This window comes from Mesoplodon densirostris, chromosome 1, assembly GCF_025265405.1.
Source record: "Mesoplodon densirostris isolate mMesDen1 chromosome 1, mMesDen1 primary haplotype, whole genome shotgun sequence".
In the NCBI taxonomy this organism is placed as follows: Eukaryota; Metazoa; Chordata; class Mammalia; order Artiodactyla; family Ziphiidae; genus Mesoplodon; species Mesoplodon densirostris.
In genome coordinates, this window is record NC_082661.1 from 54,574,277 (window position 1) to 54,599,091 (window position 24,815).

General features: G+C 38.5%; 1 protein-coding gene across 1 annotated transcript in view; it reads right to left on the bottom strand.

The window, feature by feature from the left end:
- Positions 1-430: 430 nt before the first annotated feature.
- Positions 431-24,815, bottom strand: part of ANAPC4 (anaphase promoting complex subunit 4) — a 41,573-nt gene continuing 17,188 nt past the window's right edge. The window contains exons 16-28 of the mRNA XM_060103562.1: positions 21,472-21,527; positions 19,102-19,148; positions 10,733-10,789; positions 10,345-10,401; positions 8,174-8,267; positions 4,776-4,873; positions 4,146-4,207; positions 4,027-4,065; positions 3,829-3,930; positions 2,946-3,020; positions 1,834-2,007; positions 1,133-1,256; positions 431-766 (exon numbers count right to left, since the gene is read on the bottom strand). Of these exons, the coding sequence (XP_059959545.1) occupies positions 539-766; positions 1,133-1,256; positions 1,834-2,007; positions 2,946-3,020; positions 3,829-3,930; positions 4,027-4,065; positions 4,146-4,207; positions 4,776-4,873; positions 8,174-8,267; positions 10,345-10,401; positions 10,733-10,789; positions 19,102-19,148; positions 21,472-21,527 (1,213 nt within the window). The 3' untranslated portion in view covers positions 431-538. The remainder of the gene's footprint in view (positions 767-1,132; positions 1,257-1,833; positions 2,008-2,945; positions 3,021-3,828; positions 3,931-4,026; positions 4,066-4,145; positions 4,208-4,775; positions 4,874-8,173; positions 8,268-10,344; positions 10,402-10,732; positions 10,790-19,101; positions 19,149-21,471; positions 21,528-24,815) is intronic.

The window sequence follows — 24,815 nt, forward strand, 5'->3', positions numbered from 1 at the left end:
GGTGAGAAAAGATAATCATGCAGGTGTCAAGCAATGTTTTTGCTATTTAGATCATAAAGATAGTACCCATCTCTTGGCTTATTTAGGATTACAGTAAATCAGTATAAAAACATAATTTTGAAAGCATTCTGGAGATCTAAAATGAACTAGAAGAGGAAGATGGAAAAACAGGAATAAATGTTGTCTGCGTTTTAAAAATACTAAATGCATCAAAACTTCCAGTGATGAATGACTGAACGTAATTTCTTCCTGATACAGGAATGATTCCTGATACCTACCTTTTGACAGAAGATTAAACTTTTTCTTCACATTCAATTTATATTTTCTTTAACACTAGTTCTGCACACAGTATTAAAAAGAAATCTTGGTGAAAAGAAAATCTATCACAGTGGCTATACCACTAAAAGATGATGACGCAGAATAAAAAAAATAGAATTTACTGTTTATTTCACAAAGAAAATTAAGTGGTCCAACACATCTTCGATCATCATCTGTGTCCTTTCTGACAAGAGAACATACATAATAATGGCAAGCTAGATCATGAGTCTAGCTCAGGGTCAAGTTTTTCTACTTTAATGACCATCTCTGGAGCTAAAGCAGCAGTGCCAGCTTGCTGGTTCTCTGCTTCCGACTCAGACAATACTTCTTCCTTTATCTTTACAGGCTTATTACTGGCTTCCTCCTCTTCATCTGAAGACTCATCAAGCTCCCATTCATCATCTATGTCCATTTCAAATACTCTCACATGACGGAGATTTGAGCTTAACTAAAGAAAAGGCCAAAAAAAGAACTTTTAAAATGGCTTAACTAATACATTATATATAAAAAATTAGAAATCAGAAATCTGAAAAAAGTGGTTTTATAGGAAAGTTATTTTCCCATCAATTTACAACTAAATCACTAAACTCGGCTTTCATTTTGTATAAAAGGATCTCCACATACAATTTCAAGGTTACTAAAATCTAAAATTGTTATTAATTACTTAGTAAGCTTTCACAGAACAAGAGAACTAAATAGCTAAGGCCACTACATGCTCATAATCAATAAAAGCTTGACATCACTAAAGGTTTGCACTGAGAGGACTTACAGATCCTGTTGCTTCTGTTACTCTTTGCAACAATTTAATACTTACCACACAGGACACTTTGCGAAAACCATTCCCAGCAACATACTGTGCCTTCATACTTTCCAGTAATCTCCAGTGCTTCTCAAAGTGCATGGTACGGGTGGGAATAGCACCACGCTGCTCATCTAGCCTAGAGAGGGGAGAAAACCAACCCGGGAGTGAAATGGGGCTGTTTTCCCTGGTTTACTAGGGGTGGTATCAGGGTTTGATACTATATTCTATGAAAAAACTGCATTTCCAAATAGGCAGAATACCTTTTTAAGGCAGAAACCTTAGTAAGGTTTTTGATTCACTTTCAAGGTAAGCACATGGACTCATTTTAAAAATTAGAGATCTGCTTATTTAAATCTCAATCTAAAGCCCATCTCTTTCAACTGACCTTGAACCTCTATGTGGCTACTGAGGTCCTAATTCTGAAAGGGAAATACTAAAGGCAAATCTTAAATAATTCTACTACAAACTGGGGTTCATGCTATCCTTGAAAACAGAAGTTCCATTCTCCACACCAAATAGTTCCCCACCTTGTTCCAGCAAATAATTCTTGACAGAAGAGCTGTTAAAGCCAGTATTTTTTCAATAAAAAAAGAAGCATTTCTGCTCAGCTGACTTTATTTATCTATCATACCTAAAGAACCAGAATGTACAATATACATTAAAAAAACATTTAACTGTTCTATCAGAAAGACAATCTTACTAATGTAAGTTACCTTGTAGAGTAAGACCCAGTGAATTGATATTCTGCAGAATCTTCACTGTTATACACTAAAGACAACGGCAACTGGACCAAGAGTCTATCTCTTCCTTCACGTCCTACAGTGTCTTTAAGAACTACTGTGACAGTTTCATCATCATAGAACTGTGCATCTAAACAACTGTAGGTGCTAGAATTAAAATAAGTTTTGTTATAGCAAAGATGTTATCATGACTGAGAAAATACTGTATATATAACATTATACTGGTACCAAGCAGAAAACTGACAATGAAAATATCAAGTGACATTCTATACAGTAACATTTAATATATATCATTAGTTTACACTAAAGTCACAGTTACCTGTTGTACTGATTATTCACAAATATAGCTAGGCCCTGAAAACAGATAATCATGAAAAAAGAAAAACTTGTGAACTTGGTTCACAGCTCCAGAAAACTCTTGACATCAATGGTCAGGCCTCTTGACATCAATGGTCAGGCCTTAAGCCTGTGGAGATTCCATGAATGACAGCATGTATATACATATGTGTGTGTGTGTGTGTGTGTATATATATCTACATATATACAATAAACAGAGTTTACTAGAATGAAAAGTAAAAATAAGATTTACATATGAAAAGACACAACTTCAAAGACATTATCATAAAGAACTTCGTTTATGTAAGGAAAAGAGTAAGAAAAAGGTTGGTTTAGGATTAGTGTCAGTTCTTTCTCTTGCAAAAGCCTCAGGATGACATCAAGTATTGTTACCCTTTGTGCCCTAAGAAAATCCCACCCCAGTGAGAAGGATACCACCTCACACCTCTGCTGGTCATAAGAAGACCTTCAGCCATCTGCCCCCTGGACCCACATTACTTTCTTAGTGGACAAAGAGCTCAGAAGTATTCATTGTAGGAAAGCGCACTATAACAATTCCTGCAGGCCAGTAAGGTTCCTTTCACTGTAAGTCAAATCATCCTCTAAGTATAAAATACATAACCAACCCAGCCCCCTAAGTTGCAAATGACGAAGGCCTAAGAATATCATCACTGTAACTGAGTCTAACCATATTCTTATAATTGTATTTATTATATATACATCTCACTCAAACAACATTCAAGATTTACCTTCTTCTCACTTTTTCAGTTGTGGCATATGTGAAGCTCCCAAATTTAATAGCAATTAGTCCATTACTTACAGATCTTCAAGAAAGAAAAGGGGGTGGGGGAAGAGACGTTGTAGAACAAGTTGGATAGGCAATAATCTATATATGCTTGAAAGAACATGATTGTTAGTACATTTACCTAATCACCAAACCCCAGACCAAAATACTATTATACTCACTCTAGAATACTGATAACTGATATAAACCCCTGACAGATAAAACTAACATCAAAATTACAACTTAGTTTAAAATCTTTTAGTCACCAAAGTAGCAAGATTCCTTATAAAATAAGGATGTTTGGGACAACCAGATTATTTCTCGGGCTACATCTTGGTTTCAAAAAATTTCCCTCAGGTTTAGATTTAAAATCATTTAAGATCCTAGTGACATCCTGAATATGATTTATTTTTCAGAACTTTTATTTGCATTCTCAAAAGAAGTCTCTATATGCAAGGCTTCTTGTTTAATGAAAGGCATACTTAACGTGAGGTAAAAATCCTTTCTATAAGGAAGCCAAAATATAATTTTGAACTTCCACAAGTTGATGAGATATAATCCTATTCTGTTGTTATATTTTTCCTAACCCTAAAAATATCCTACACATAACAGCTATATACCAATACAAAATTAAATAATCTAGAATTAGAAGGGATCACATAGCTTCCTAATTTGGCATTACCACCTTAAAAATGTGAAAACGAAGACCAGAACAGTTAAGTTAGCAAGCCTAAAGTCATAAGGCAGCTTAACTAAAACCTGAAATGTAGGGCAGGGAAGTGGTATATTTTATGATTAAAAATAATAAAATCTTATCTCCTTGGTTCAAACTTCAGATTAATACTTACTGGGAAATATCAGTATGTCTCCTTAAGATGCACATTTTATAAAGTGAATCTTCTAAAATAGTAAAAAGAAGATAATGCAGATTTGAGGTTTTATTATTCCACCTAAGGAAAAAAATTAATGTCAAAACATGATTATTTAGCTACCAATGCATAGAACAAAACTGTATTATTCACATGAGATAGGGGAGAGACACTTACAGAAAAGGGAATTTGAACAATCTACGTGTGGAGTCCTCACTAAAACAAAAGCAAAAAAAAGTAAGAAAAATTTTAATTGGCTGCTGAATTATATCACCCAAAAAGGTTAATAGAATTACCTTCTAGCATCTCTATATAATGGAATACATATTGCTTGATTCATCGATTTTCCAATTACATCCTAAATAAGATTTAAAAATATAATTAAAGCACGTACATACACAAAAATAAATACTCCACAGAAAGTGACTGATCGTCACTGTTTAAGTCTAGTGCAAAATCATCTCTATCACCAACCTTCATGCAAGAAACTTTAATGACAGTCATGGCAGTAAGGTAGAGAGAAAGTTCTGAGCTGAAAAGGACCCTGGAGATAAGTGATGGCAGGTTAGAAAGCACCTCTTCTAGTCCCATAGCATCAATCATATATCATTCAGTAGTTAACAGACACATCAGCTCTGTAACTAAGACCATTTATAGGAAGCTTGTTCTGGGCACAAATAAAACACTAAAGGACGTCAACACGTTCAATAACCATGTATTTATTTTTTAATTTATGTAAGAAAGCAACAATAAGAGGAAATATTAGAGTGAACCATATGAAACTGCCATTTTTGTTAGTCAAAAATAGCTGAATATCAGCATTTTGATACGGTTCATCTTAATAACTACGATCATTTACATAAGTGAGCCACATATTACAGATGTTCTTGCTCCTACACAAAAATATGCATTTCTTTCAAACTTACTGCTGGCTTTTGCAAGCACTGATCAATAACATTCTCCATCCGCCTTTTCACAAAATGCAATGATTTTCGAGGATAATAAGGAAACAGCAAAGGACTTTCTGGTTTGAAACAAAAACAAAAAATAAAAAGCTATAACAAACCAGATAACTAGGAGAAACTAATCTACTGCCAGAGCCAGCCCACACAGCTTATCTGATGGTGGAATTCTCCCTGGCCACTTCATTATACCTTGGCATGACCTCACTAAAAATGACCGTGGCTTTCTGCCTTGCATCATCCCCTGCTGCCAGTCCACGGAAAACCACCACACTTACTACAAGCTGAGTCCTTGCAGCTTATTATTCTTATTTTATTTTTCCCACCAAAATCCAACAGTATGCTTCCGCTGGCTATAAGAAGAAAGGGATGATTTGGGAACCATAAGACATATAATGAAATAAGTTCATTTTTCTCTCTTCTTTGCCACAATGGTATAACAACAGCACTTGTTTTGGAAGAGTGTGATAGTGAAAACAAAAACAGGAGACAAGAAACTGGTGCTATGAAAATAAGCTCTTTACTTTTGAAAAGACTACTTTATCAGTAGAAAGTAATATATAATTTTTCATTTAGTGACACCAAGTATGCTAGGCTCTTTTTATACCTGTTATTTCTATTGTTTACAATAGCTGTATATATTAAGCATCATACTCTTTATTTTACTGATTAAAAAAAGAAAAAAAATGAGGCTTAGGAGGTGTAGGCAATTGCCCAGTGTAAGAATGACTAGGAAGCTAGACTCTGAATCAAACCCAGGTCCAACTCCCAAGCCTACCCTCTTCCACTGTGCTCTGTAGGCCTCCCTCACAGCACCTCATTTCCCAGCTATGCTGGATAAAAGGAGCTTTAATTGTGTTAACATTTTAAGCTCCCAACAGGTTACAGATGCTGTGGTATCATAGAGAGATATTCCGTCTTTGTCCCCAGTTCCTGGCCCAGAGCTCCTTAAAGCTCTTGGAATTTCCTGAGTGATAAGGATGACAGGAGCATACTCTGTTTTAATGAGGCCCTTAGATAGCTTCAGGATGGGGGCTGGTCTCCATAAAGACCAAGCCTTGATTAGAAGCTTGGAACTTTTAGCCCCTTCCCTCGACCTGCGGGTAGGAGAGAGAAGCTAGCATTGAGTCCCATCACCAATGGCCCCTAACCCCTACATAATGAAAACTCCATAAAGCCCCTAAACGACAGAGCAGAGGGCCTCTGGGTCGATGCTTAAGGTGCTGGGAGGGCAGTGCGTCTGGAGAGGGGATGGACGCTCCATGCCCCTCCCCATACCTTGCCCCATGCATCTCTTCCATTTGGCTATTCCAGAGTTGTATGCTTTATAATAAACTGGTAGATATAAGTTAAGTGTTTCTGAGTTTTGTGAGCCATTTTAGCAAATTATTAAAACTGAAGCATGGGAAGCCCCAACTCTGTAGCCAAGTGGAACAGAAATGTGGGTAACCTGGGGACCCAGTACTTGTGACTGAACTCTGAAGTGGGGGCAGTCTTGTGGGACTAAGTCCTAACCCTGTGGAGTCTGGTGGTAACTCTGCAGAGTTAGTGTCAGAATCGAACTGTAGGACACCCAGGTTTTGTCAGAATTGGTCTCAGGAGGGAAAAAAGCCTCTTATTTTGGTGTCGGAAGTGTTTTGAGTAAAAACAGCTCAGATGCATACTGCCTGCTTATATGCTATGTGCCAGGCACTATCCTAAGTGCTTCATCTAGATTAATTTGTTTCATCTTCCCAACAGCTTTTTGAGGGAGGCGCTCTGATCACCCTCACTTTACAGAAGAGAAAACTGGGGCACAAAGAGGTCAGGCAACGTGCCCTCAGCCCCACACCAGGGAGTGGCAGAGCAGGACTTCAGCCCAGGCAGCCTGGCTTCCAGCACACCAACCTCTACCCACGTAACAACACCGACTCTCTCACATCCCCTGGGAAGCGACGTGCGCTAAGCATTTAGCACTTGATTTTTGCAAAGTGCTAGGAAGAAGTTTCATTAAAAAGGTTTCTTAATAGCTCCATAATGACAGTCGGTATTACTTCATACTAGACTAAGAAACTGGGAGATTAATGAGCTTGTCCAAAGTCACACACTAGCAAACTCTTAAGCACTTAAGAGATGGAGTTAATCTGAAGTTAAACATGAGACCTGTAACTAAGATTACACCTCTCTATTCAGCCATAGAAGATGTGGGGAGAAAAAAGGGTAGAACCTGTTTTAAGCCCAAAGTCCCCAGGATGGATATTAGCCCAACAGTGACAGGGTCCAGGTGCCACCCTGTTGGTACACTGCCATCAGCCCTCCCCAGGCATCCTTCCTTACTCTTTGGACATCCTGATTAAATACGGTAAATGAGCTGACTCAGCTGTACTTTTATTTTCCCTCTATTCAATAGCTAACTTACGTCAATACATCTCTCTCAATTGATCTTAAGACTCTCAAACAATGTAAAATACGTCCTGCTCTGAAAAAGAATTTGGGCTTGTAGGGTTAAATCACAACAGCAGTATGCAAAGTTCTGGGCCTGAGATTTCTCGGCCTCCCCCCACTCACTCACTCATTCAGATACACAGCAACCACACAGAGCAGAGGTCACTACTAAGTCCAGTTAAAAACTCAGCAGAATCCTAGCTCTATCGCTTACCACCTTGTATCATCTTGGGGCCTTCTCTAACCTTCAGTTTCCTCACTAGTAAAATGAAGATAACAAGTAACTACCTCATAGGTTCTTGTGAAGATTAAAGGAGGTAATATATGTATGTGGCTATTACCCCAAGGATCTAAGAAATAGCTAAACTGTGGTCAGGTTATTCTTTGAGAAAGCAAAGAAACAGATGCTTTAAAAATCTTTTCATCTAAAATGGAGACGTTTTGACACATTTAATGGTTGCTATTTTGTGTTGTATTCTCAGTAATGTTGGCTAAATAAAGTTTTAACAAATCAACATCCTAGAGAATGAAAGGCATAACAATTAAAAAAAATACAACCTCAGAAGAATACAGTGATGCATCATTATAGGAGTTAAAAGCATTATATGCTCTTAAAAGCTAATAAATTGGAACTGGCAAAATAGACTTCTCTGACTGATAGGCTCTACAGTTTTCTTCCCAATATCCTATTTTTTATACATATTTTTTATAACAGACAATACTTAGGCAATCTTACTATATCACAGTTAATATCAGAGTGTTTCTGAACATGGTAATGTCATATACTGTTATTATTTTACTGTTTCTATAATCAAATAAAATGGACACAAAACATAAATCTAAAGAACTTAGGTAAGTATTCAGCAAGTACACTTGCTGATGTACTGGTCTCAAATAAATATAAACATGGCCAAAATCCATGTTGGTTCATGATATACCTTTAAGGTGGCTGCTGTTTTGAAGAAAGTCATACCACTGGTTCCCTTCTGTGTTAGGGGGTGACACAAGATCATCATCTTCGTCTTTTAAGTACTAGAAGTACAGAATTAGAAATTTAAGTTTTGTAAACCAAAGCATTAGGCTCCGAAATTGTTTATATTTAACACTATTCTACTTATTTTGTTTTACTGCCAAGTCCTCTGAAAGTGCATTATTCTGTGAGATGACCAAAATTTGCTAAATGCCAAGCAACTGAACTGCAAACATTAGAATGCTGTGGATTTAGAGACTATAAATTGAGTTTAAGTTTCATGTTCTATTTTCAGGAAGCACATTTTAAACTTACACGTGTAAGTTTATAAATTAATTTGAAAACTATCAACTGTCAGTCTAATCTATGGCAGTAGTTCTCAAAGTGTGATCCATGCAACTCTGAGAGTCTTCCAGATGCTTTCAGAGATCCATGAGGTCATTACTATTTTTATAATAGTATCAAGATATTATTTGCCTTTTTTACTGTAATGACATCTGCCCTGATAGTCAAAAGCACAGGTGGAGAAAACTGCTGGCACTGTCACCAAGAATCAAAGTAGTGGCCCCAAACCATACTAGCAGTCACTATATTCCTTTTTGCCACATACAGTTTCACTAATCTCTAATGAGGCTATTAAAATGATTAATTTCATTAAATCTCAACAAAATCTTTTTAATATTCTGAGTGACAGAATTGGGAAGTATAAATAAAGCACTTTTGCTGCCTACCAAAGTATGACAGTTATCATGAGGGAAAGCATTTATGAAAATGTAGTTGTGAGTCAGGCCAGGCACTTCTTTGTTATTAATGGAATTCCATTTTCACTCAAAAGAATAACTGGCAGACAAACTATGCTTACTCATTCTTGGGTATTTGGCAGATATGTTCTTGAAAATAAAAAAAGTGATCCTGTCACTTTAAGCAAAACAACTGACAGGGGCTTCCCTGGTGGCGCAGTGGTTGAGAGTCTGCCTGCCGATGCAGGGGACACGGGTTCGTGCCCACGTCCAGGAAGATCCCACATGCCGCGGAGCAACTAGGCCCGTGAGCCACAGCTACTGAGCCTGCGCGTCCGGAGCCTGTGCTCCGCAACGGGAGAGGCCACAAGAGTGAGAGGCCCGTGTACAGCAAAAAAAAAAAAAAAAAGAAAAAAGCTGACAGTATTTATTACCAATGATAAAATTTAAACATTCAAGCAAAAATTAAAAATTTTGAAAAACCTGTATCTGCCACTATGTGCTTGACAACCTCACAGCACTTAAATATTGTCTGATGAGATTGGTAATGACATTAACAAAATGTGACTTTTGGATACTGTATGAAGAAAGGTGTCAGCACATGGAAGATCGTTGTAATTCAGCGAATCAGTATTTTCCAAATGACCAATACATGATATGGCAAAATCACATGCACAGCGTAAAAGATCCATCCAAAGTGCAAGGTAGATGAATGAATTTTAATGAATCAGAATATGAAAAGTCCACCGATGCAATTTAGATTCCATACTGAAACTAACCTAAGATATTACCACTTGTCAGGATCTGGTGTAGTATCAAAGAATATTCACAGTTATCTAAAAAGCTATTAAAATACTTTACCCTTTCCAACTACACACCTGTGTGAAACCAGGCTTTCTTAACCAAAACAACACATCACAATAGATCGAATGCAGAAGCAGATATGAGAATATAGTTGCCTTGTCTTAAGCCAGACATCAAGGAGATTTGCAAACATATAAAACAATGCCATTCTTCACTTAATTTTGTTTTGTGAAGTATAGTTACTTTTCGTTAAAAATATTTATATTAACATGTAATGGTAAGTGGGTTCTTTTTAAATGAATTAAGAGATAAATAATTCTTTATTCTGTTTAATTTCTAATACCTAATAATATCTACTATTGATAGATACAGTGCACATAAAAGCTCTCCGGAGTCTTCAATAATTTTAAGAATGTAAAAGGGTTCTGAGACTAAAAAGTTTAAAGCTACTCTTTGGTGATTTTACTCAAAGGGCAGGGTTACTATATAATTTGGCATTATATTACTTTCAAAAAGTTTTGTATAATAAAAACTAACACTGCTAAAGTTTTAAAAATAAAAAAATTAGTAACTAGATTCAATCCAGAGCCCATACCTGACCAACTTTTTCAACGTTAAAATATTTTCCTTTTCGATTATAAAGATCTGGAGCCTAGAAAGAATAAATATAGTTTAATTCTTAAGTCAACTCACTGAGGAAAAAAAAATCTTACATATTTAAACCAAAAACTCTATTGTTTAAGAAAGCTGTTGGTGGCAGTTACTCTTTAATATGTAGCAACACACACATACAAACAAAAGTTCAATTTATATGCTTCACATTTAATAAATAAGTACTGCCATTAATTAGCTCAATAGTTTAAAAGCATACATAATTGCTTAGAACTTCAACTAAACTGGATTAAATTTGATTACTTCTTACCATTATCCCGATTTATTGTGATTATTTTTTAAAAAGCACTATAGAAATACCAATTTCCTACCTCATTGAAATGTTCAGTTAGAAATTCAGCAACAAATGTGATGTCTTTTTGAGTCATCTATCAAACCAAAAGGAACAAAAAGAAAACAAATTAAGTTAAGAGAAAGCTTGCCAATAAAATTCTATGTAATAATAAATGTGACTTTTCTACTATCTACTAAAAGTTATGGGACAAATAAGCAAAGTTCCTTTAAAGAAAATGTCAACAGAAATTCAGGAGATTATGCAACTCTGAAAATATGAAATCCTAGGGCTCTAAGAAGCATGTAATTAAATATTTTAAACCCATTTTCCAATCAGCAAGGCCAATAGCTACAGAACTCTTTATGGCCTAAGGCTGTTTATTATTTTATGCTTTATGCTAAGACTATGTGTGTAGAGTCCTGCCTTTGGGAGTACAGGACTGTCAGTCCAGATAAATAACCTCAATGTGAGTTAAGGGCTGCAACCCAAAAGTGCTTCAGTGTTGGCCCTCTGCTTCTTTCAATGACCCTGCCTTCTCCTTATCCCGGTTCTTCAGTTCTCAAAAAATTACACATTGAGGGCTCTCCCAACAAGTAACATATTATATTTCCCCAAATAAAGCTAAGAGTGATATCAGAGAAACAGCTAAGGTGAACGCCTCTGGTTTGCAAGGCCAGTCATCCACAGCACAAAAGATCTACTTCGTATAAAAGCTGTGATCCTTTACTCATCTGGGCCACCAAGGTTAATTTTTTTTTTTTTGCGGTACGCGGGCCTCTCACTGTTGTGGCCTCTCCTGTTGCGGAGCACAGGCTCCGGACGCGCAGGCTCAGCGGCCATGGCTCACGGGCCCAGCCGCTTCACGGCATGTGGGACCTTCCCAGACCGGGGCACGAACCCGTGTCCCTTGCATCGGCAGGCGGACTCTCAACCACTGCGCCACCAGGGAAGCCCAAGGCTAATCTTAATGCTCTCCATTTTTTCAGACTCAAAATTACCTAATCTATCTGAAGCAGACAGTTTGGGCAGGGGTGAGGATGAGCAAGCTGCAGGAACCCAGTGGGAATTTTGCCTTATTCTGTAAGATTTTTCTAGAAGAACGTTCCATTGTTACTTGTCACAATCCTTAGAATCAGAAAGAAACTGGTGTTTGCCAGACCTCAACATAGGTACTAATACCTAAGTACTAGCTTTCCAAGGAAAATAAAAATGCATTTAACATTTTAGGAAGTTAAAGTAAGGAATCCAACCACCCTATGTTATACACATTACAAAATCTTATACAAACATGAAAACAATAAACTTAGACAGCCATAATAAAGGTGTTCTGTGAGATTAAAAAAATATCAAACACGCAAATTAAAAAAAGGCTTACTAGGATCTGTCTTGTGTCTACAGCCTAACATCTTGTTAACTAATAACTGCATAAGACTACCAAGATGACCAGCAAAGCTGAGCTCAACCAGGGCAATATTAACATATTAGGAGAGGGGCGGAGTCAAGATGGCATACTAGAAGGACGGAGAATTTCTGTCTCCCCACAACTAGGGCACCTACCAGGCACAGTGGGGGACCAAGGACACCTAAGGGGATAAGAGGAAGCCCCAGCGACCAGGGAGAATGTGGGGCGTGGGGGGAGTAAGGGGGGAGGAGAAGTGGAGGCAGGACAGGACTGGAGCCCCTGAGGGGCAGCTGGGGGAGGGGAAGGGATCCCACGCCCGAAGGGGGAAATTGTGGGACCACTGAGAGGGCAGAGGATCCAAAGGGAGCATGGCCAGGTTTCCCCTGCCCACCTGGGCCCCCGGGAACCTGCTGAGATCCCGGGCCTGATCCTCTGCCCACCGAGGCCCCCTCCAGCAGCGGGTCCTGAGGGAGCAGGAGGGAGGGAAGGGGGAGGAAAAATAAAGGCCAGACCTATGGGACCAGCACCGCTGAGGGGCAGCTGGGGGAGGGAGGAGTTCCTACAGCCAGAGGGACCCTCCCATGATTAGGGGTCCAGCGGGGATGGGGGAGACTGTTGGTGGGGGGGCGTGGAGGAACGGAAGGGAATGTGGCCAGTGCTTTCCCTGTCCACTTAGGCACCGGGGAGCCTGTTGGGCTCCCGGGCCTAATTCTCTGCCCTCAGAGCCTCCCTTCTGCCCTGCAGACACAAGCCCCGCCCCTACACCCCCACCCAGGGCCCCGCCTCCACACTCGGAGATCCCCTCTGAGAACCCCTCCAACTGTGCTGGGCCTAAACCCCACCCACACTCCCCCACCCAGGGCCCTGCCTCCACACTCCGGAACTCCACAGCCAGAAGGCCCTCCTTTGGAGATGCTGCCTCTCCCCTTCCGGGCGCAGGTCCTAAGCAGAGGCCCCGCCCCATCCTCAAACGCCACCCCCAAGCCTACCTAGGCTCTGCCCCACCTTAAACCCCACCCCTGACTAAGTTCCACCCCCACCTAAACTCTGCCCCCATAGCCAAGGCTTTTTTTTTTCTTCTTTTTTCCTCTTTTAGACTGGGGTTCTGTTTTACCTTTTTGATTCATTTATATTTTATTTTTTTCAAATAAATCTTTTACTTTTCTAAATTTATTTTATTCTTTATACTTTGTTATTATTCTCCTTTTGGATTGTTCCCTCCCCCTCCCTTTTTTTCTGTTGTGGTTTTATTTTACCTTGCTGCAGTCATTTCAATTATACTTTTATTTTTCCTAATATATTTTTTATCTTTCTAATTTTATTTTGCTTTTTATTCCTTGTTATTATTATATTGCTCCTTGTTTTATTCTTGTTTTTTCTGTCACGCCACACGGCTTGCGGGATCTTGGCTCCCAGGCCAGAGGTTGGGCCCGAGCTCCTGCGGTGGGAGCTCTGAGTCCAAACCGCTAGACTAAGAGAACCTCAGACCCCAGGGAATATTAATTGGAGTGAGGTCTCCCAGAGGTCCTCATCTCAGCACCAAGAGCTGGCTCTATCCAACTGCCTGCAAACTCTAGTGCTGGAGTCCTCAGGCCAAACATCCAGTAAGACACAAATACAGCTCCACGCATCAAAAAAAAAAAAAAAAAAAAGAAACGACAAAAAAATATGTTACAGACAAACGAGCAAGGTACACACCTACAAGACCAAATAAATGAAGATGAAATAGGCAACCTACCTGAAAAAGAATTCAGAGCAATGAGAGTAAAGATAATCCAAAATCTCAGAAACAGAATGGAAAAAATAAAACAAACATTCAACAAGGATCCAGAAGCACTAAACAGCAAACAGACAGTGATGAACAACACAACAAATGAAATTAAAAGTACTCAAGAAGGAATCAATAGCAGAATAACTGAGGCAGAAAAACGGATACGTGAACTGGAAGATAAAATGGTGGAAGTAACTGCCAGGGAGCAGAATAAAGAAAAAAGAATGAAAAGAATTGAGGACAGTCTCAGAGACCTCTGGGACAACATTAAACGCACCAACATTTGAATCATAGGGGTCCCAGAAGAAGAAGAGAAAAGAAAGGGTCTGAGAAAATATCTGAAAAGATCATAGTCGAAAATTTCCCTAATGTGGGAAAGGAAATAGTCAATCAAGTCCAGGAAGTGCAGAGAGTCCCATACAGGATAAACCCAAAGAGAAACACACCGAGACACGTTAATCAAACTATCAAAAATTAAATACAAAGAAAAAATATTAAAAGCAGCAAGGGAAAAGCAACAAATAACATACAAGGGAATCCCCACAAGGTTAACAGCTGATTTTTCAGCAGAAACTCTGCAAGCCCAAAGGGAGTGGCAGAGCATATTTAAAGTGATGAAAAGGGAAAAACCTACAAACAAGATTACTCTACCCAGCAAGGATCTCATTCAGATTCAATGGAGAAATCAAAAGCTTTACAGACAAGCAAAAGCTAAGAGAATTCAGCACCACCAAACCAGCTTTACAACAAATGCTAAAGGAACTTCTCTAAGTGGGAAACACAAGAGAAAAAAAAAACCCACAAAAAAATCCTCAAATTAATTAAGAAAATGGTAATAGGAATGTACATATCAATAATCACCTTCAATCTAAATGGATTAAATGCTCCAACCAAAAGACACAGACTGACTGAATGGACACAAAAACAACACTCTTATATATGCTGTCTACAAGAGACCCACTTCAGACCTAGGGACACATACAGACTGAAAGTGAGGGGATGGAAAATGGTATTCCATGCAAATGGAAATCACAAGAAAGGTGAAGCAGCAATACTCATATCAGATAAAATAGACTTTAAAATAAAGACTGTTACAAGAGATAAGGAATGACACTACATAATGATCAGGGGATCAATCCAAGAAGAAAACATAACAATTATAAATATTTCTGCACCCAGTACAGGAGCACCTCAACACATAAGGTAAATGACAACAGCCATAAAAGCAGAAATCGACAGTAACACAATAATAGTGGGGGACTTTAACATCCCACTTACACCAACAGACAGATCATCCAGACAGAAAATAAATAAGGAAACACAAGCTTTACATGAAACAACAGACCAGATAGACTTAATTGATATTTTTAGGACATTCCACCAGAAAGCAGAAGAATACACTTTCTTCGCAAGTGCACACAGAACGTTCTCCAGAATAGATCACATTTTGGGTCACAAATCAAACCTTGGAAAATTTAAGAAAACTGAAATCGTATCAAGCATCTTTTCCAACCATGACACTATGAGATTAGAAATCAACTACAGTAAAAAAACACAAATACTTGGAGGCTAAACAGTGTGCTGCTAAATAACCAAGAGATCACTGAAGAAACCAAAGAAGAAATCAAAAAATACCTAGAAACAAATGACAATGAAAACACAATGAGCCAGAAACTAGGGGACGCAGCAAAAGCAGTTCTAAGAGGTAAGTTCATAGCTATTCAAGCTCACCTCAAGAAACAAGAAAAATCTCAAATAAACAATCTAAACTTACACCTAAAGCAACTAGAAAAAGAAAACCCAAAATTAGTAGAAGGAAAGAAATCATAAATCAGAGCAGATATAAATGAAATAGAAACAAAGAAAACAATAGCAAAGATCAATAAAACTAAAAGAACACTCTTTGAGAAGATAAACAAAATTGATAAACCTTTAGTCAGACTCATCAAGAAAAAGAGGGAGAAGACGCAAATCAATAAAATTAGAAATGAAAGAGGAGAGATTAAAACTGACACGGCAGAAATACAAAAGATCGTAAGAGACTACTACAAGCAGCTATATGCCAATAAAACAGACAACCTGAAAGAAATGGAAAATTCTTGGAAAAGTACAACTTTCCAAGACTGAACCAGGAAGAATTAGAAAATATAAACAGACCAATCACAGGTAATGAAATTGAAACTGTAATTGAAAATCTTCCAACCGACAAAAGTCCAGGACCAGATGGCTTCACAGGTGAATTCTATCAAACATTTAGAGGAGAGTTAACACCTATCCTTCTCAAACTCTTCCAAAAAATTGCGGAGGGAGGAACACTCCCAAACTCGTTCTATGAGGCCACCATCACCCTGATACCAAAACCAGACAAGGATATCATAAAAAAACAAAATTACAGACCAATATCACTAATGAACATAGACGCAAAAATCCTGAACAAAATACTAGCAAACAGAATCCAACAACACATTAAAAGGATCATACACCATGATCAAGTGGGATTTATCCCAGGGACGCAAGGATTCTTCAATATACACAAATCAATCAATGTGATACACCACATTAACAAGTTAAGGAATAAGAACCATATGATCATCTCAATAGATGCAGAAAAAGCTTTTGACAAAATTCAACACCCATTTATGATAAAAGCTCTACAGAAAATGGGCATAGAGGGAACCTACCTCAACATAATAAAGGCCATATATGACAACCCACAGCAAGCATCATGCTCAATGGTGAAAAACTGAAAGCATTTCCACTAGGATCAGGAACAAGACAAGGATGTCCACTCTTGCCACTCTTATTCAACATTGTTTTGGAAGTCCTAGCCACAGCAATCAGAGAAGAAAAAGAAATAAGAGGAATATAAATTGGAAAAGAAGAAGTAAAACTGTCATTATTTGCCAATGACATGATACTATACATAGAAAACCCTAAAGATGCCACCAGAAAACTACTAGAACTAATCAATGAATTTGGTAAGGTTGCAGGATACAAAATTAATGCACAGAAATCTCTGGCATTCCTATATACTAACAATGAAAAATCAGAAAGAGAAATGAAGGAAACAATCCCATTAACCATCGCAACAAAAAGAATAAAACACCTAGGAATAAACCTACCTAAGAAGGCAAAAGACCTGTACTCAGAAAACTATAAAACACTGTTGAAAGAAATCAAAGATAACATAAACAGATGGAGAGATATACCATGCTCCTGGATTGGAAGAATCAATAGTGGGAAAATGACTCTACTACCCAAAGCAATCTACAGGTTCAGTGCAATCCCTATCAAATTACCAATGGCATTTTTCACAGAACTAGAACAAGAAATTTTACAATTTGTATGGAAACAAAAAAGACCCCAAACAGCCAAAGCAATCTTGAGAAAGAAAAATGGAGCTGGAGGAATCAGGCTCCCAGACTTCAGACTATACTACAAAGCTACAGTAATCAAGACAGTATGGTACTGGCACAAAAACAGAAATACAGACCAACGGAACAAGATAGAAAGCCCAGAGATAAACCCACGTACATATGGTCACCTTATCTTTGAAAAAGGAGGCAAGAATATACAATGGAGAAAAGACAGCCTCTTCAATAAGTGGTGCTGGGAAAACTGGACAGCTACATGTAAAAGAATGAAATTACAACACACCCTAACATCATACACAAAAATAAACTCAAAATGGATTAAAGACCTAAATGTAAGGCCAGAAACTATCAAACTCTTAGAGGAAAACATAGGCAGAACACTGTGACATAAATCACAGCAAGATCCTTTTTGACCCACCTCCTAGAGTAAGGGAAATAAAAACAAAAATAAACAAATGGGACCTAATGAACTTAAAAGCTTTTGCACAGCAAGGGAAACCATAAACAAGATGAAAAGACAACCCTCATAATGGGAGAAAATATTTGCAAATGAAGCAACTGACAAAGGATTGATCTCCAAAATATACAAGCAGCTCATGCAGCTCAATATCAAAAAACCAAACAACCCAATCCAAAAATGGGCAGAAGACCTAAATAGACACTTCTCCAAAGAAGATACACAGATTGCCAACCAACACATGAAAGAATGTTCAACATCACCACTCATTAGAGAAATGCAAATCAAAACTACAATGAGGTATCACCTCACACCAGTCAGAATGGCCATCATCAAAAACTCTACAAACAATAAATGCCAGAGAGGGTGTAGAGAAAAGGGAACCCTCCTACACTGCTGGTGGGAATATAAATTGATACAGCCACTATGGAGAACAGTATGGAGGTTCCTTAAAAAACTAAAAACAGAACTATCATATGACCCCGCAATCCTACTAGTGGGCGTATACTCTGAGAAAACCATAATTCAAAAAGAGTCATGTACCAAAATGTTCATTGCAGCACTATTTACAATAGCCAGGACACGGAAGCAACCTAAGTGTCCATCGACAGATGAATGGATAAAGAAGATGTAGCACATATATACAATGGAATATTATTCAGTCATAAAAAGAAATAAAATTGAACTATTTGTAGTGAGGTGGATGGACCTAGAATCTGTCATACAGAGTGAAGTAAGTCAGAAAGAGAAAAACAAATACTGTATGCTAACGCATACATATGGAATTTTATTTATTTTATTTTTTTATTTTTATTTTTTTTGCGGTACGCGGGCCTCTCACTGTTGGGGCCTCTCCCGTTGCAGAGCACATGCTCCGGAGGCACAGGCTCAGCGGCCATGGCTCACGGGCCCAGCCGCTCCGCGGCATGTGGGATCTTCCCGGACCGGGGCATGGACCCGTGTCCCCTGTGTCGGCAGGCGGACTCTCAACCACTGCGCCACCAGGGAAGCCCCATATGGAATTTTAAAAAGCGGTACTGATGAACCCACTGGCAGGACAGGAATAAAGACACAGACACAGAGAACAGACTTGAGGGCATGGGGGAAAGAGGAAGCTGGGATGCAGTGAGAGAGTAGCGTTGGCGCATATACACTACCAAATGTAAAATGGACCGCTAGCGGGAAGCTGCTGAATAGCACAGGGAGATCAGCTTGGTGCTTTGTGATGACCTAGAAGAATGGGATAGGGAGGGTGGGAGGGAGGCTAAAGAGGGAGGGGATATGGGGATATATGTATACATACAGCTGATTCACTTTGTTGTACAGCAGAAACTAACACAACAATTATGAAGCATTTATACTCCAATAAAGATGTGGAAAAAAAATACTACTATATTACTACCTTATTCAGCTCAGGAAGTACGTGGTCTTCTGTCATTCTCAACATTGCTGGAAATATAAATTTTAAAACTATCTTTAAAAGGAAACTACAAACATAATTTTAATTATAGATGCATTTCAAAAACTAAATGTATTTCACTGGACTACATTTTCCATTTTAAATAGCTTCTTGTCATCAAGGAAAACTTATTTTTCTTCGAAGAACTAAAAGGTGAAGAATTTAAATTTGATTTATATTTTCAGGTTCAAAATGGTTGGTATAGCCATCCTAAACTATTATTTTTCATTTTCTCCTTCAATTCAACCTACTGCCACTCCGGACAAACAAACCTAACTGCTGCCTTGAGCTAAGACTACATGTGTAGGGATTCCTCCTAACTCCATGATGTTTCTTCTCTTAAAATGTGCAAGCAGTTCTTTCCTCCAAAAGTCTTAGAATACCAAAAAGATGTGTTTCTTTCCCTTGGGCTTTTTTGCTACATGAAAATATTTGCACTAAGACTTATATGTGTAAACACACACTTACATGTGTGTATATATATATTTATATACTTTCTTTAATATTGTGGTTTGTTCTTTTTGTACTTTCATAGGGGTGTCTTTATCAATACCGTGTTTTCTATACATTACATCCACCTAAGTCAAGAAGTATGCTGCATGTGCTTTTGCACAGTGTTTGAATATGCTTCTTATGTTTGGCTGGGAAAAAGCATGTTGGACATTATTCTGCAAATATGGATTATTTTAAGAAACTGTTTTTAATTAATTCAAACTTCTAAACTATCTGAAAAACCAGCCATAATCTGGGTTCTACTGATTCATTTATCCATCCAAAAATTAATTATTGAGTGTAATATAGGTACTAGGGATACAGCAGTATAAAAGAAGTCCCTGCCTTCATGGAGAATGCATTTTACCCAAGAGCAAACCAAGGTTAGAGCGCTAACTAGTGGCAGCACCCAGCTACAGTTAGGTCTCCAGTTCTCCAATCCAGTGTGCTTTGCTCTAATGATAAGGACTGAGCAGTAATTCATTTATCTTCTAATGCAGCTTCTTATTACAGTTAGGATAGGCAATAAAAATATAAACTGCCTAATTACTCCAGTAATTATCAGTAAAACCAAGCTACTACTTCTGTAAAAGAAAGTCACTTCTAAGACTTCGTTTAATTTGAACATTGTAATTTATTCTAATTAACTCTGATATTAAACAGGCTAGCCTGATAAACACTCTGGCTCCCCATTCTGGCTAGTGTTGGTATGGTTTTGAGAAAAATATAAGAATTTTAAATGTCAACATCTACAGATAGCTTTCATTTTTTTATTGAAAGCAATTATACTAGGCTAACAAATATGAAAAGTCTGTTTTAAAAATATGAGAATTAAAGATCTGGGCATTTGTTTCAAGGATATTAGCACATTATAGGTAATTTACTTTCTATTTTACTCTTTAGAATTTTAACAAATATAAGAGTCGTAAATTCCATTTACGACTAAATTTTGCATATGTTGGAGGGAAATGTATGCTAAATTATTTCAAAGATACTAATAGAGGTCACAAAAACAGCAGTACAAATGGACCTAAATAAAATATGCATATCCTGTAGAGTGAGCATTAAAACATTTAATATCAAGTCAGTAACTATTTGTTAATTACCTACAAATGCAAAGATACTGTGGAGACATAAAGAAAGGCCACAAGTGGTCTGCATTCTATTTAGCTAGGGCATCACTGTCCAATAGAAGAGATAACGGAAATGTTCTAGTTCTGTGCTGTCCAACATGGTAGCCACTAACCACATGTGGCTCTTGAGCACTTAAAATGTGGCTAGCATGACTAAGGGACTGCGTTTATAATTCTACATAATTTCAACTAATTGAAACAGCCATACGTGACTAGTGGCTACCATAATGAATGGCACAGATCTAGAAACAGAAGACCAAAGTATAAAACAGGAGCTAAGCTATTCAAGGGCAGAGGTTTTGTCTTATTTTTTCTCCCCCTTTTCCCCCAAATCTAACACCTAACAATACCTAATACAAAGCAGAGATTTAAAGAATGTTATTTTAACCTAAGGAGACATTACAAGGTAAATAAGGGTCAATTCTCAGTGAGTGCCAGAGACAATCAATGTTAGAAGGTGTATCTGTGGGGGTGGAGATGGGTGGGTGTATAGAAGAAATAAGACTGGCCATGTGTTGAAAACTGCTGAAACTAAGTGACGAGTAGAAGGCAGGTCACTTATACTATTCTCTCTACTTCAATAGGTATTTAAAATTTACTATAGTAATTGAAATATGCTAAACTGATACTCCCACAATTTTTTTAAAAAGTGTTAAAAATACAAGAATGCTTCATTCAGTTCACTTACCCACATACAGCCACCGAAAAAATGCTTTGAAGTTTTTCATACTGCTATCTATAACTCTAGAAGATAAAAATAAATCAGAAATGAAATTATTATATGGGGTTCATGTATCATTGTTCAATTATTGTAGAATATAATAATCCTTTTTGTTCTACTATATCCTATCTGGATGACATGTAAGCCTTTACAACAGATTTAACAAATAAAACACATACCCAAAAATAAAGTTTCAAAAAAGCAAATCCTGATTCTCTTTTAAAAAAAAAAGCAAATAACTCAGATTCTAACTGATTATAACAGCCTTGCCACAAACTGTGTAACAGTCTTTCCTTTCTGGGCACTCAGTAAAGTATGAAATCCTTTTCTAACTTTGGAAATAAAAGAAATCAGAAAAAAAGTTTCCGGCACCATTCTCAGTTAAAAAAAAAAAACCTCACTGATCAGGAAGAAGAAACAAACATCAAACACAACAGAAAATCATTATTATAAACTTGTAATATGTCACTACCACTACCTCTGATATCAATAGACATTACTTTTGGAAGCTGATTTTTTATCCTTACAGTAATGAATCTCAAAATTTGAATTTCCTTGGGCTTTACGCAAATGTACCCCCAAGATTAAGGGTTATAAGTGGAAGTCATCTTCACTTTGATGCAACTGTCTCTGAATATAAAGATGGATATCATTTTTTAAAAAACCTCTTTAAGCTCACATCTGTAAGATAATTACTCTAAGCAAATAATACGTGCACTTTTCACCCCTAAATCTCAAAGTCCCTTCCAAGCATTAAATGTCATAATACTACTGGAGAAGTAGGTCAGCATCATTAACCTTTCTGTACACAGTAAAACACCTGACATAAAAGACTGTAACATCTCTTGCATTACCGAGCACTATGATCAAAATTCTCTTGCAGCAAAAATGAAAAACAGAAAAGACGTTCCTTTCTGTCTTTCCCAGTCAATACTCTCACCCCAACCCCAGGCAACCACTGATCTATTATAGGCTAATGTCAAAGTTCTCACTGCCTCAGTTTCTCCATTATAACCTAAAATAATGCTATATTCTACTTATCTCAAAGGAGGAAGAAGTTAAATCAAAAACTACCTTTCACTGAAAGGTGATCACAGAAAGCTTAATATTTTATGTTTACTCTCTGCAAAAAATTATTCAACATTCAGGAAAAGGTATATCATTTCTCCTCCTGCTTTGTTCTTTGAGCACACACATCTGTAATAAGCTCTACCTTCTAGAAGCCCATTAGGGGCTTCCCTGGTGGCGCAGCGGTTAAGAATCCGCCTGCCAATGGAGGGGACGTGGGTTTGAACCCTGGTCCGGGAAGATCCCACATGCTGCAGAGCAACTAAGCCCGTGTGCCACAACTACTGAGCCTGTGCTCTAGAGCCCGCGAGCCACAACTACTGAAGCCCGTGCGCCTAGAGCCCGTGTTCTGCAACAAGAGAAGCCACCGCAATGAGAAGCCCACGCACCACAATGAAGAGTAGCCCCCGCTCGCCGCAACTAGAGAAAGCCCGTGCACAGCAACGAAGACCCAACGCAGCCAAAAATAAATAAATTCATTAAAAAAAATAAAAGCCCATTAAAATGATGATGGATTGGTGGGGAGAGGTGGATGTGTTATAAACTCACACACAAAAAGAGGACACTAGAAAAAAATTTTTTTTAAGTTTCAGAAATGTCAAAAGCCAACAGAAGACTAGTGACTGGTGAAGGTCACCAGAGGCGGCCATGTGCCAGGCACTGTGGAAAGAGAGCAGCAACGAGTCATCCGCCTGGCAGAACGCCAAGGATACTCAGTCCTTAGAAACATCAAGTTCAACAGAAGACATTAGGATGACATCTGGGGCTGGACAAAGGAGGACAAACTGAAACACAGAGTGGCCAATACACTCTTTCCCCCAAAATATGAATGCCTAGGCATTTACTACCTTCCAGACAAAAACAGAGTTCTTCAAAGAAGCTGAATAAACTGGGAAGAGCCAAGGTGGCTCCGGGTAGGCACTGGCTGCCCACAGCACAGGTCCGCATGCTCTGGCACTCATGTTGGCTTTGGGCCACCCTGCACCCAGCAATTCCAGGCAACTTTAAACTGCCTCACGAATAAATATGAGTAAACAATCAGGCATCAGGTTTTTGAAGAAAGCTGGCAACAAGAGACCAAAATAAACAGCAAAGTGACACACAAAGAGGAGATAATTCAGGGAGCGGCAGAGATTTTTTTAAACTCTAATTAACGTCCTCAGAGAGCTGTGGGAAGATGTCACATCCACAAAGGAAGAGCACAGCTTTGAAAAATGATTAAACAAATAAGAAAACACTTAGATATTAAAAGACAGGACTGCCATAATAAGACATTCAATAGCATGGTTCAGGTCAAAGATCTCGTCCTCCACCCCACCTGAGCTATTTATTCTAAAGTTCACACCCTAGACCTTCATTACCAACGTGAACCTTTTTTAAAATTTATTTATTTATTATTTTTGGCTGCATTGGGTCTTCGTTGCTGTACATGGGCTTTCTCTAGTTGCAGCAAGCGGGGGCTACCCTTTGTTGGGGCGCATGGGATTCTCACTTTGGTGGCTTCTCTTGCTGTGGAGCACAGGCTCTAGGCACACGGGCTTCAGTAGCTGTGGCACGCAGTCTCAGTAGTTGCAGCTCGTGGGCTCTCTAGAGCGCAGGCTCAGCAGTTGTGGCGCACGAGCCTAGTTGGTCCGTGGCATGTGGGATCTTCCCGGACCAGGGCTTGAACCCATGTCCACTGCATTGGCAGGTGGATTCTTAACCACTGCGCCACCAGGGAAGTCCACCAACGTGAACATTTAAAATCTCAATTTAAAGCATCCTGCTCACCAACAACCAGCAACTATCTTTCCAGTGACTTTTCTCCAGTAGCACAACATTCATCCCACCAAGACTACCACCTACTGGTTCTACCACCTTTCACTGTCTCGCACCCCCTCTGTGTCCTCACTTCCCTCCTAAATCAGTACAGATTTGAGGTTTATCATTTTAATCATGCCCTTGCTTCAATTTCTTGACTCCCCTTTGCTTCCTTTTACTCACCAAGCCTAGTAAATCAAACTGTTCACCTATTCTGTGCTCCCAGTGGAGCAGCTGACCCCGGCTGGAGAAAACCACACAGCCACGTTGGCTGGTCTCATTTTAACGTTCCTGGGAACGCTAACCAAGCAGCCCTTAGCGCTACTGACAATCCTCCTGCTTCATCAGCCCATTCACGCTCCTACTGTACTAGACAAATGGCTCACACCTCTTCCTTTATTCTCAAAGCTCAATACCACTTCCCCATCCTTACCTTCAGCTGA